The 12,326-nt window shown below is 35.1% G+C and overlaps 1 protein-coding gene and 1 pseudogene across 7 annotated transcripts in view; one reads left to right on the top strand and one right to left on the bottom strand.

Moving 5' to 3' along the window:
• Window positions 1-12,326, bottom strand: part of LOC116090126 — a 1,191,078-nt pseudogene that overhangs the window by 564,839 nt on the left and 613,913 nt on the right.
• Lrp1b (LDL receptor related protein 1B) overlaps window positions 1-12,326 on the top strand; it is a 1,939,581-nt gene that overhangs the window by 1,886,035 nt on the left and 41,220 nt on the right. For all 7 annotated transcript variants that reach the window (XM_031370139.1, XM_031370141.1, XM_031370138.1 and 4 more), the window contains one exon: window positions 317-478. In XM_031370139.1, coding sequence (XP_031225999.1) covers window positions 317-478 — 162 coding nt within the window. The remainder of the gene's footprint in view (window positions 1-316; window positions 479-12,326) is intronic.

Genomic DNA, 12,326 nt, shown 5'->3' with positions numbered 1-12,326 from the left:
GCAGTTTATAACAAAGTTTACTCTTTGATATCATATATAAGAAAAATAATTGAAAAATTGGACATGTGAGAAAAGAGAACAATGTAGAAGTACAGTTATTCATAAAACATCCATGAAATCACCTCGCTTAATGCCAGATATGTTTAGTTTATACTTCCTTGGATATACAGCTCAACTGAAACTGAAGAGCTTTTGGTATAATAAAGTGACAAAGAAACTGTAGGCATAGCTTTCCCAGAAACCTCATGCCTTAATTTTTATCTACCAAAGTTCTGTTTAAGGATAACAGCATGGCTTTATTTCTTTTGTCCAATAGGAAGACCCACCTGTATCTGTGCCCTGGGCTTTACTGGGCCCAACTGCGGCAAGATGGTCTGTGAGGATTCTTGTCACAACGGTGGGAGCTGTGTTGTAACTGCTGGGAACCAACCTTACTGCCACTGCCAGGCAGACTACACTGGAGATAGATGCCAGTACTGTAAGTAAAAGTGTCCTCCCTCAGCTTGCCAGCAGCAAGCTTTGATGTTTGCATAAAGTAATACTATGGTTCATATTTGTGCTCTCTCCTTTCTTCATTTTAGCCACAGCCCTTTTTCCAGGTTCTTAAACTGTTTTCTTGTCACTTAAACTCCAATAATTTTTCCATTATTTTTATCCTATTCTAAAAGATTTTATCTGTTTTCTTTCCTAGCTTAATCTCAAAGGCTCACTACTGTAATCATCTCCATATTTCTATCCCTAACTTTCTCCCTTCTTTCTCCTCCTAGAAACCTGTAGGGTCTTGATTCTTCTTTCCCATCCCCTACCTCTCCTAAGAAGAGAGCCCACAGTGTGTTCTAATGGTCTCATCCTCAGATGTCTGGACAGAACTAGAATTTCTTTCTGCAGTTTCCTAAACCTTTTGCTTTCTAGCAACGTTTTTCTGAAAAAGACAAATCCAAAACATCCTATACCAATATCTGTTAGTCCCAACTTCATTTCCCTGTTCTCACCTCTTCTTTTATCAGGTAGTATCATTCACTTAAAATATTTTTGTTGTCATATCCCTGTCTCTATTTCTCCATAGTTTCTGCCTTTGCTGTACTGGAGAAGCAGCTCTGATGAGACTCAAGTTGATTGATCATGCTATGTTCAGTGGTCAAATACAATTCTCTTTTACGTCAGCTTTCACTAGTTTCTTGATTCTTGTTTCTTTTCTCATGGTTATAGACACTGTTCTTTCCTGTTCCCATTTGTATTTTATCTGTTGTTTCTTTGTTGAGTCTTTTCTTCATTTTTCTGAGAGTAAACTATTACATTCCAGCTTAAACATTGATGTGACTGCAAGTAATATTCTCATCTCCATTTTTCTCATTCCCAGTACTGATTCCTTTACAAAGTCTCACATTTTACAATAAAGATATTTTTCTTTTCAAACGCTGTTCTCAAGGTATCATTTTCTGTTCTAAATCCATGAGTATATGTTATTTAAGTATTTTTCAGATGTTTCTTGAGGGGAACAAAATTTGGAATCCAGCATCAGGATAATTTTACTATATGTGGGGTTTTTGTAACATGTAAATAATGACTCTAAATCGTATCTCCTGCTGATTCTATATGTAAGCTTAAGATATGATTCTCAGTTTTCTGTGAGAGCTAATATTACCTCACAGTTAACCTAACTTTTTTCACTTTGAATTATCACACTATCTTTATTTGAAATGTTCAACAAGGAACACTCATTAGCAGTCCAAAATTCTGAAAGTCCTTGTTGACAAGGCAGCCTTCTATATTCTCGCTTCATCTTTTGAAAACATCTCAGGATGTGAACTGTGCTCATTGCCTCTACTCTCAATCAAGAAGGCTGCCAGGACATGTTTGTTTTATTCGGAACTATATCTATGCTTCCTCTTTTTGCTACTGGTGTATATTATCAAATGACAGTCACATTTATATGTTTTATGTAAAATAAGCTCTCTGACTATTTTCAGCACGTTCATTGTGCTCCAGCATTCTCACGATCCATAATGACTTCTAGGAAATGAGGGCAATCCTCGCAACTCTCCCACAAAGTGTTGATTTTATAACCTCTCCTTTATTCTTGTAAGGCCATAGTCATGACTATCATCCATGCATATGAAACCTCTCTGGAAATGAGACTATATCCAGCACTTGCTAATACCCTTTGTAAATCAATCATGTTCCCCTCTCAGTTTAAACTGACATTTTTCCTCTTCTTCAAAGTCTCTGTTTTTATGTCTTCTGGCTTTGTCTACTCTGCTATTTTGTTTATTATATGTTCCTGAGATCTGAAACTTCTTTAAAAATTATACCTTGCTACAGGAGTTGTTGAATCAAGAAATAAATAATAATTTCATAGATAACTCTAAATGAAGGTGAACTGAATAATTTCATGAAGAAGCAATAAATTTATTGTATAAAAATATCTGGTCTATATGTTAATAATCTATAGCTAGTGTGTGTGTGTATGTGTTGTCATTGTTGCTGCTGCTGTTTGTTTTTATTTTAATGGGTTTTGTATATTCCAAGCTGGCCCCACATGCACGCACGCACACACACACACACACACACACACACACACACACACACACATACACACACACACACACACATAAGTATATGAGCCGAAGAATGACCATGAAGTTGTTATCCTTAGTCCTCCATCCTATCTTCAGACTGCTCAGACTATAGGAATATCATACTACATTCCATTTGGATTCAATATTTTAAAATCTCTTGGTTCATTAGCCTAGTCTACCAACTGATGCTTTGTGCTCTATCAATTGTCCTTCTTTATTTTTAAATTGAATAATTAGCATTCTTGATTCATTTTGAACAGCCTTAAAATGCTATATAGCTCTCATTATAGAAATTTATATCCTTGCAAAGAACAGATTCAGTTAGCTTGCATCTTAATTGACAACTTAATAGAATCAGCGTGTGGTAGCCCACTGCTTTACCAGGCTGTGCTATCCTCACTATTAGCAATCAGAATACTTCCCGCCTTTTACAGCAAAGCACTTATTTAAATTAACCAATTAATCCTTCGACAGAGGTTAAATAAGTTGCCCAAGGACTTGAAGCAGTCAGAATTGAACTGGAGGAGTTGTTGATCAAAGGTCTGCAAACATCTAGGAGAACACTGATGCTGTTCTCGGGCTTTGCCATTAAAATGACAAATCTAACATCTAATGAAGTGTAATAAAACCAGAATACATCAATGTGAGTCAGCAAAGGTCACTTAGCCCAGTGTTCTGTCAAAAATATGTCTGGCATATATAGTGCCGGCCCACCCCCAGTAAATGAAGGAATGACAGATAAGCTCATTACGGCACCTGATTACAGGCTTTTAGTGGGAAGTAAAACAGTCTTAGTTTTGCTAAGTTAAAACCGCTCAGTACTTCAGTAGCAAGGTAAAATCCAGAGGTCTGAATGCAAATTAATTTTGGCAGTAGCAATCTAGGTTAAAAGAGAAAGATAAGAAGTAGCAAAGCTAAGATTTAATATTCTTTAAGATGTTTACTTAAGAACAAATAGAGCTGAATTTTCCTATTTCTTTAAAGTCAGGATTCCTGCTATCAATCACAGCAAATAAGCACAGCCTTGTGCGTTTAAATAAAGGTGTTATTTGTGAAATTAACAATATCAGAGGATAGTAACACAAAACTATCCATACTACCATTGGGATGAGTTTTCTAAGTCTCCAAAATGAAATTGAAGAATTTATCCTTATACTCCTTGCTGAAGACTGCAAGATCTGAAGTTGGTATGACTGCAAATTCAGGCTTCTCTTTTCATAACACCCCACCCTGTAATACCCTGCCCATAGAATGGCAAATTGTAACCTGATCTTCCTAGCTTCTACACCATTTTTTTTAAAAAAAAGAATTTTAAATTTGAGTTATTAAAGTAATCACAAGCCTATATAGACTCTTAAAACAATCATGTGAAAGAAAAAGAATATTTCGGTTGTTCTTATTACAAAGATGAACAGGAACTGAGGCCATAACTGTACACTATTGACACAGGAAGTAGAATGCCCTATAGTCACCAGTACAGTCCCAGTTACAGTGGCATAAGTGATAGAACACAGCTTACTTGTTGTCTCAAAATTCTTTTTCTCTTGATGAGAAGAAAACAGAACTTTCATTCATCAAAGCTCTTAGCTCAGTCTGCACTGTACAGCACGTTCCTGGTGTCCTTTCTCCAAGCTTTGAAACACGGTTATTTCTTCCACAGTGATTCCTCTCCCAGCAGTTCAAACCTTTTGTTCCTTACTTGAAATCCTTATGCTGTCTACTGACTGACTAATGGCCTCCTCTGTCTTCCTAATTTTTTTTGTCCATGGTAGCTGATACTGCTCTTTTGAAGTTTTCAACTGTGTTTTCACTATTCATGTCCTGAACTGCTTGGGCCACTATAAGAGACAGCTGGTTTTAGGCTTTGCTGGGGTACCAGTGCCTGGAATCTGGATGAGTATGCACAAAGCAGATACATCTATGAGTGTGCAAAGAGCTGGGCCCTGATTCCTCTATAAATATACAGACAACCAGTGCCTTCAAAATTTGTGAGTGTGTATAGATCTGGTACCATAAGCATCTCTGACTTCGTTCAGAATACCACCAAAACATTTAGAGAGCCACTTTACATGTCAATATGGCAGTTAAACAAATTGTAATTGGTCTACCTTAAGACTTAGATATACCACTCCTACGCATATACCCAAAAAAATGCTCTCCAGTAAGAATAAGGACACATGGTCAACAATTCTCATGGCACCTTTTGTTTATCATCATCATGGGTTGGCAATCCTTAGGATTCTCTAGATGCCTGAGTGTTTTTATGTCCCACAATGTGGTTTCCATTTTGTTATTTTGGATAATCTCTTTGTCTTTTAACTAATTTGTATAAGGCTTTCTTTTATCTTCATTATTTCCTCAAAAGATTAACTCTTTAACTTTTTCTACTGTTTTTGCTGTTTTAATTTTCTTGATTTCAGCTTTCGGTTTGATGTTTGTAAGCACACAGTGCTATGAATTTTCTTTCCTCTTAGCATGACTTTCATTATGTCTCATAAGTTTGGATATGTTGTGTATGGATCTTCATTTACTTCTGTAAAGTCTTACATTTCTTTATTTTTTTTCCTGACCAATTTTTTAATTCAGTAGAGAGTTGTTCAGTTTCCAATAGTTTGGAAATTGTCTGTTGTTTCTGCTGTTAATGTCCAGTTTTAACCTGTGATGATCTGATAGGATTCAAGGTTTTATTTCAATCTTCTTCTATATGTTAAGAAATGCTTTATGTGTACATATGACTAAATTCACAGTGAATATCGGACCTAATTATCGGTTTGATTAGGTAAGTCTTGTTTTGTATCTTGGCCTTAAGAAGTATGCAAATTTTTAGTTAGAAAGGTCTACTTCCCTTGAAAATCCATGGATGGAAAAAAGTATTGCAAAGAGTAGTGTGAATAGGAACATGGAATTATATTATCTATAATCTATCATCTCAATATTATCTATCATCTAAATGTCTTCAACATACCTGTCATTCACTATGTCACTGTATCTCTCTACTCATTCATTTCTCTATACTCTATCATTGATATGTCTGCTTATTTATCTATCCATATATTATCAATCCTCAATCAATCCATCATCTATAGATTCATAATCTATCCATCCACCCACCTATGTATTTATCATCTATTTTAATATATATTTATTTATTATATCTACCTTATTATTTCGATTTATTTATCATCAATCAACTGCTTTCCTATCATCAATTCTCATATATCATTGTTATATAATCTATGATTATCTTTGTATTTTCCTATTTATTAAAAAATATATAAATCTTTTAACAATCTATCTATCATCTATAATCTATCACCTGTCTATCCATATTATCAATTTGCAGCAAAAATGACTGAAAAAGCCTTGGAATAAAGTAGATAAAATTATATTAGCATTTAGATTTGAAATTTATAGATCAAAGCATGCACAGGTTTTGACAATTGAAAAAAAAGTAAAAAAGCTATGAAGTAATAAGAGAACTAAGGAGAGAAAGAGTGAAGGCAGGAATGGGGAGGAAGGAGAATAAAAGAGAAGGTAGGGGAAAAGAAGGACTAACATCAATAAAAACAGGTGTGAGATGGGTGACCGGAAGTCAAAGATGGAGTTTCTAAGTTCGAAACAGGATTTCTCTGTGTAGCCCTGGCTGTCCTGGAACTCACTCTGTAGACCAGGCTGGCCTCAAACACAGAAATCCGCCTGTCTCTGCCTGCCAACTGGAGGCATGCGCCACCACTGCCCAGCTGGAGTTTCTAAGTTTTATGTCTATTTTCTACCTACATTTAGAGAAAAAAGCTATTTTTTCAGCATGGTCTTTATTCTGTAAATATCTTTATTCCTTAAATATTTTAAAATATTGTTTTGTCTATCTACAGAAATACTTTACATGCATTATATTTTTGTAATAGCTAAGAAAATGTTGATTTTTACATTCAACTCTGATGAAAGATTTATAAATCTAGTCAGAGTTCAGTATGTATTTTCTCTATTAATATTTAATTGACATAATTAAAATGAATATTTGTTTCATTGAACCCAAATATGAAACAAGAAAATATATTTATAACTATGTAATAAATTCAATCATTAAACTATACAAGACATTTGAGAATTTTAAAATAAGAAAAATGTAATACTTCTTAGGTCTGTTTTTCAATTTACCATTTTAATCCTTCAATGAGAACACTCCCAGATGTATAAGCAACCTCCCAGAAGCTATTTTACCTCCATTCTAAACATATTGCAGTCATGTCTAGTAACATGTATCTCTGTAGAAGGAAAGAACATATCACTTTTGATAATATGCTTAATCCTTTTATATTTATCAATACATTACCAGAAATCTTTGCAAATATTTCCGTCAAAAATCATCTACACAGACAGTAATGCCTTTCAAATTTTGCTTTTTGTTTGTACTTCAATGTGGATAAATAGATCAGACTTATTGTGCCTAATAATAAACAGAACAATGATCTAAATGCTAAAACATCTCTTTCATATCTGAAACTATATGTGTATGTATATGTATATGTTTATACTATATATATGTACATACTATATATATGTACATACTACACACATATACTCTGTATATATATACAGAGAGAGAGAAAGAGAGAGAGAGAGAGAGAGAAAGAGAGAGAGAAAGCCAATGTGTAACTTGAGATTGAGTAGGAGTCTCAGAGTGACCCTGATCTGTGAAACTGTGGCTTTTGTATAGTAATCTGATATGTCCCTACACTCATATCATAGGTTTTAATTATATCACGCAAGTATCTTAGGTTTGCTGCTTAAGCTTTATGGAACACTTTGTACATCACATCTCATTAGGGGTTAGGATAGCCACATATGGCACATTAATTTTTAATTGTAGAGATATAATGATAGATTTATTTGAAATAATTTTCAACATTTCTCTCAGAGAAAATATGTGAGATAATTAATAATATAAGATTTCTTTTCTCAAGACCTAATTGTATTTGTGTATAAATTTCTACTCTCTCATTAATTCAAGTATGATCTTTTATATGCTTTATAAATTACTCTGAACTTCAGTTCAACAGCAACAAACACATGTTTCTAGCATATAGAAGATATTTAAAAATGAGTGTTTAACCATAATAATCAGTGCACACATGATTTTACTCAAAACATCCTTAGAATGCAAATGGGGTAATAAGGGAAATTGAGGTGCAAGAAGAGATTCATGATGTAATCTTTACTGGAATTAGCATCAGTACGTGGGATTGAAGATGAGAAGTATGAGCCTGGTGAAGTAAAGTTGGTAAGATGATAAAGGCCTGAAGTTAGTCTCCAAGTCACTCACATTTAGGGCACTTTTTCTTTTTCTTATATCATCCCAATATAAACATTCATTGAAAGTTTATAGAATTCACTTGTTGACACACCAAGAAATTCTTCTACATTTTAAGCATACTGGGAAGCAGTTGAAAACCTTTGTCCATGAGGTGTTCTGGAGAATTCAGTTAACCGCTGCTCTTGAGGCACAGTGGGATTATAGTGAAGGTGAAGTGGAAACTATATGGGCCCTTAACTATCAAATGCTTATTAAATTGTGAATTTTTAAATTCATAAGTATGCCTAATATCAGATCTTATTTTTATGTTATATAAAAATCCTATGAAGTAGAACAATAGTATATATGTTTGAAGTTGTACATTTTAGCATCTTCAGAAATACCAGGTGCGGACTAGTCTTTAACCTTACTGAATTTTATTATATTCCTATTTAAATCTGTGTTACATCCTATTGGTTTTCTTTTATTTAAATTTCATATTTTCTAATATAATATGAATAGGCCATTAAAATACAAGCTAGTAGCTAAATATCATCACCAATGCATTTACTGAAAATATGCATTAGATTAAAGATGTATTTTAGTTATCTCAGGCTGCCTGATAAAGAAACTGAGGAAAAATAAATATGGAAAATACTTTTTTTCTTCTCATTTTTTTTTAGATATATTCTTTATTTACATTTTGAATGATATCCCCTTTTCCCGGTTTCCCCTCTGAAAAATAAAACCCTATTCCCTCCCCCATCCCCTACTCACCAACCCGTCCTATCCTGCTTCCTGGCCCTGGCATTCTCCTACACTGGGGCATAGAACCTCACAGGACCAAGGACCTCTTCTCCCGTTGATGATCAACTAGGCCATCCTCTGCTACATATAGAACTGGAGCCATGACTCCCACCATGTGAACTCTTTGGTTGGTGATTTAGTCCCTGGGAGCTCTGAGGGTACTAGTTAGTTCATATTGTTGTTCATCCTAAGGAGCTGCAAACCCTTCAGCTCCTTGGGTCCTTTCTCTAGCTCCTTCATTGGAGACCCTGTGCTCAGTCCAATGGATGGCTGTGAGCTTCCACTTCTGTATTAGTCAGACACTGGCAGAGCCTCGCAGGAGACAGCTATATCAGGCTCCTGTCAGCAAGCACTTGCTGGCATCCACAATAATGTCTGGATTTGATGATTGAAAATGGGAAGGATTCCCAGGTGCGGCAGTCTCGGAATTGTCCTTCCTTCAGTCTCTACTCTACATTTTGTCTCTGTAACTCCTTCCATAGATATTTTCTTCCCCCTTGTAAGAAGGATAAAAGTATCCATACTTTGTTCTTCCTTTTTCTTGAGTTTCTTTTGGTTTGTGGATTGTACCTTGGGTATTCTGAGCTTCTGGGCTAATATTCACTTATCAGAAAGTGATTGGGTTATCTCACGCAGGATGATATTCTCCAGATCCATCCATTTCCCTAAGAATTTTATAAATTCATTGCTTTTAATAGCTGAGTAGTATTCCATTGTGTAGATGTACCACATTTTCTGTATCCATTCCTCTGTTGTGGTACATCCGGGTTGTTTCTAGCTTCTGGTTATTATAAATAAGGCTGCTATGAACATAGTGCAGCATGTGTCCTTATTACATGTTGGAACATCTTGTATGATTTCTCTTAAAATTATTTCATTCTATTACTGAAAATAACTGTGTTTTCTAACATTTACATTTTCATTTTTGGCTAATCTTTGTATCAATACTCTACAATTACATATTCTTCATAATATTTGGGTTATAAAATCAAGTCGGTACTGCTAGTAATTCTCAGCTCATTTCTGACAACTCTCTCTGCTTCATGTCCCTGTTGTCATGCCTGCTGTCTTCCTCTGCTTACATGGAGGAACACACTTCTGGAAACATAAATGATCTTTTATTCAAGTTGCCTTGGTATATCACAATGCTGAAAGTTAATGAATACAGAACTCAAGACCAGAGAATGGACCATTTATGTGAAGGTTCTGGCAGTGTTGTTTTATAAAATGATGTGGTAGATTTTGAAAATTTAGAATGTGAAAGGAATTGGATAAAGCCTGAAGATAGGGGTGCTGAGAGCAGGACAGCTGGTGAAAGCACAGATTGACAGATTTCAGAGTGAAACAATTTTAGTAAATTTTTATTTTGTTATTTCAGGAAAAATGAAAACAAAACACACACACACACACATACACACATGCACACATGCACACCTGCACACACAAAGAAACAAAACTGGCTGCCTTTGGATATTTTCCTAAGAACTTACCTGAGGAAAAATCAAAGTAATGAATTTCTTTGGAAGAGGAAATTTCAAGACAACAGAATAATAAACAACTATCCTATCAGATGGCATGGTTAATAATTTGCACATGTATAAAGTGAGAGATCAATTTTGAAGAAAGAAATACAGAATATACTGAATGGGAAAAAAGATCACTAGGAAGAATAATGGTATGCCCACATATATGCCAGAATAGGAACTGTGGCTTTTTAGGAGATTATCCCCAGTGAGGTCAAGTGAGCTGCTATGCATTTAAGCTTCTCAGAGGGCAAAATACAATCCATGTCAAATGCAATTTTTGAAATGGAATTTTATGAGCTTACTGTTCCTAAGAAAACAATTGAGTTAAAAAGTTGCTCAATCAAAGCTGGAGTGATGGAACTATCCATTTAAACACTGGAAAAGGAGCTATAGAATTTAGGTATGACTCAGTGAATCCTAGTCTAGTTTTAGGACATTTCCCCATTGTGTACCCCTACTTTGCCCACTGGGTAATAATATGGCACTATATATTAGAAGTCTGCAATTATCTTTTGATTTTACAGGGGTTATAGTTAAGAGATTGTCTTGAGTCTTAGAATGCACTTTTGACTTTTGAACAGTGTTGAGACTGTGCAAAGGCTTAAGAACTATAGGAGTTGGACTCAACATTTTGGCTTTTTGAGGGGCTCTGGGCATAATGGAACCAGGGAGTGAAATGTGGATGTTTGAATGAGAGATGTCTCCGGTAGGCCAATATAGTTGAACACTTGGTTCTTGATGTTAATAGTATTTTTGGAGGCTTAGGGACCATGGCCTCTGTTGGAAAGGTTATGTCACTAGGTGTGAGCCTTGAGATTGAATTGCCTCAACTTATTTCCAGTCTGTTCTTTACTTTATGCTGCAGTAAAAGATGTAGATCTCAGATTCCTGCTCCTGTTGACATGCCTGCTGTTTTCCCCCATGCTTCCACCCTCCCTAGATGGAATCTCCCTTCTCTGAAGCCAAATGACAAAAGAAACTGAATATTTTGCATTGCCTTTGGTCATGATGTTTGATCATGGCAACAGGAAAATAACTAATATAGGTATTAAAATGCCTACTTAATACCAAATTTTTCCTGTGTTTAGGAATCATGCAGCTGAAAATCACTAAGAAGAGAAGACAAGAATCAGAAACATGATAGAGGGAAGAGAAAAAGGAAGGATGGGGGAGAGGGTCAAGGATATTACATATGCTATGGGAGGAATGGTAATCAAGGTGCAGAGAATACACTTCTTAGGTGCTATAAAACTCAAGCAAAACAGAATATTGGCGATTTTCAAGATGGGCTCAGAGATACAGCTCTCCAGCTAGACTGTGGAGAGTAGCCCTGCTTCTGAATGCCTCCTCACTTTGACATGCAAGGACTAAGAATTTGGAATATGACACATCCTTTCTTCTTTAAATATTGTAAATTTAAAAAATCATACTGTAGACCTATATAAAAATATATAGAGCTGTCTGCTTTTTCAAGTCACTCAAGCATAATAATTCTAAAGGTATATTAATAGTTTATTTAATGCCATTTGTTGAACAATGAATCTCCCAGAGGAAATATTTCAGGGAAGTATTTCTTTGTCATTGGGAAACCAGTCTGTAATGCTTGATAAAAATGATCATTTGAAATAGAAGCTTAGATTAGATGGGAATGTTTCCCACTGGAGGCTGGGTTATTTAGTGCTTATATAAGAGAGCTGAAGAACCCATAACACATCAGCCAATTTCACAGTCAGCTTTCCTTTGGCTTTCTATCTACTCACCAGTCTATAGCTCCAAGCATAGACAGAGGAAGGAAGGACAATAATGATTTTCATAAGGAAATCTCAAGCATTTCTGCTTACAGCCAGACACACTTTTACTGTTCATTCAAAAACTAAAGAAAAAAGTTTAAAGTTAAGCATTTCAAGTCAGAACAAAAAAAAAAAGTGCATCTGCTAACATTGCATCAGTATAACAATTATCTTCTTTTTTTTAAAGTTGCTAAAATCTTTTTTTCAGAAAGATTATACATTTTGGACAAAACTGTGGGGGCAAGACATTAAGATAATTTTCCTTTTTTTTTATTTACATGTAAATTTCTCCTTTCCCAGTTTCCCCTCCAAAAAACAAAGAAACAAACAA

This window comes from Mastomys coucha, unplaced genomic scaffold (assembly GCF_008632895.1).
Source record: "Mastomys coucha isolate ucsf_1 unplaced genomic scaffold, UCSF_Mcou_1 pScaffold15, whole genome shotgun sequence".
In the NCBI taxonomy this organism is placed as follows: domain Eukaryota; kingdom Metazoa; phylum Chordata; class Mammalia; order Rodentia; family Muridae; genus Mastomys; species Mastomys coucha.
This window is presented reverse-complemented; position numbering and strand designations above follow the sequence as displayed.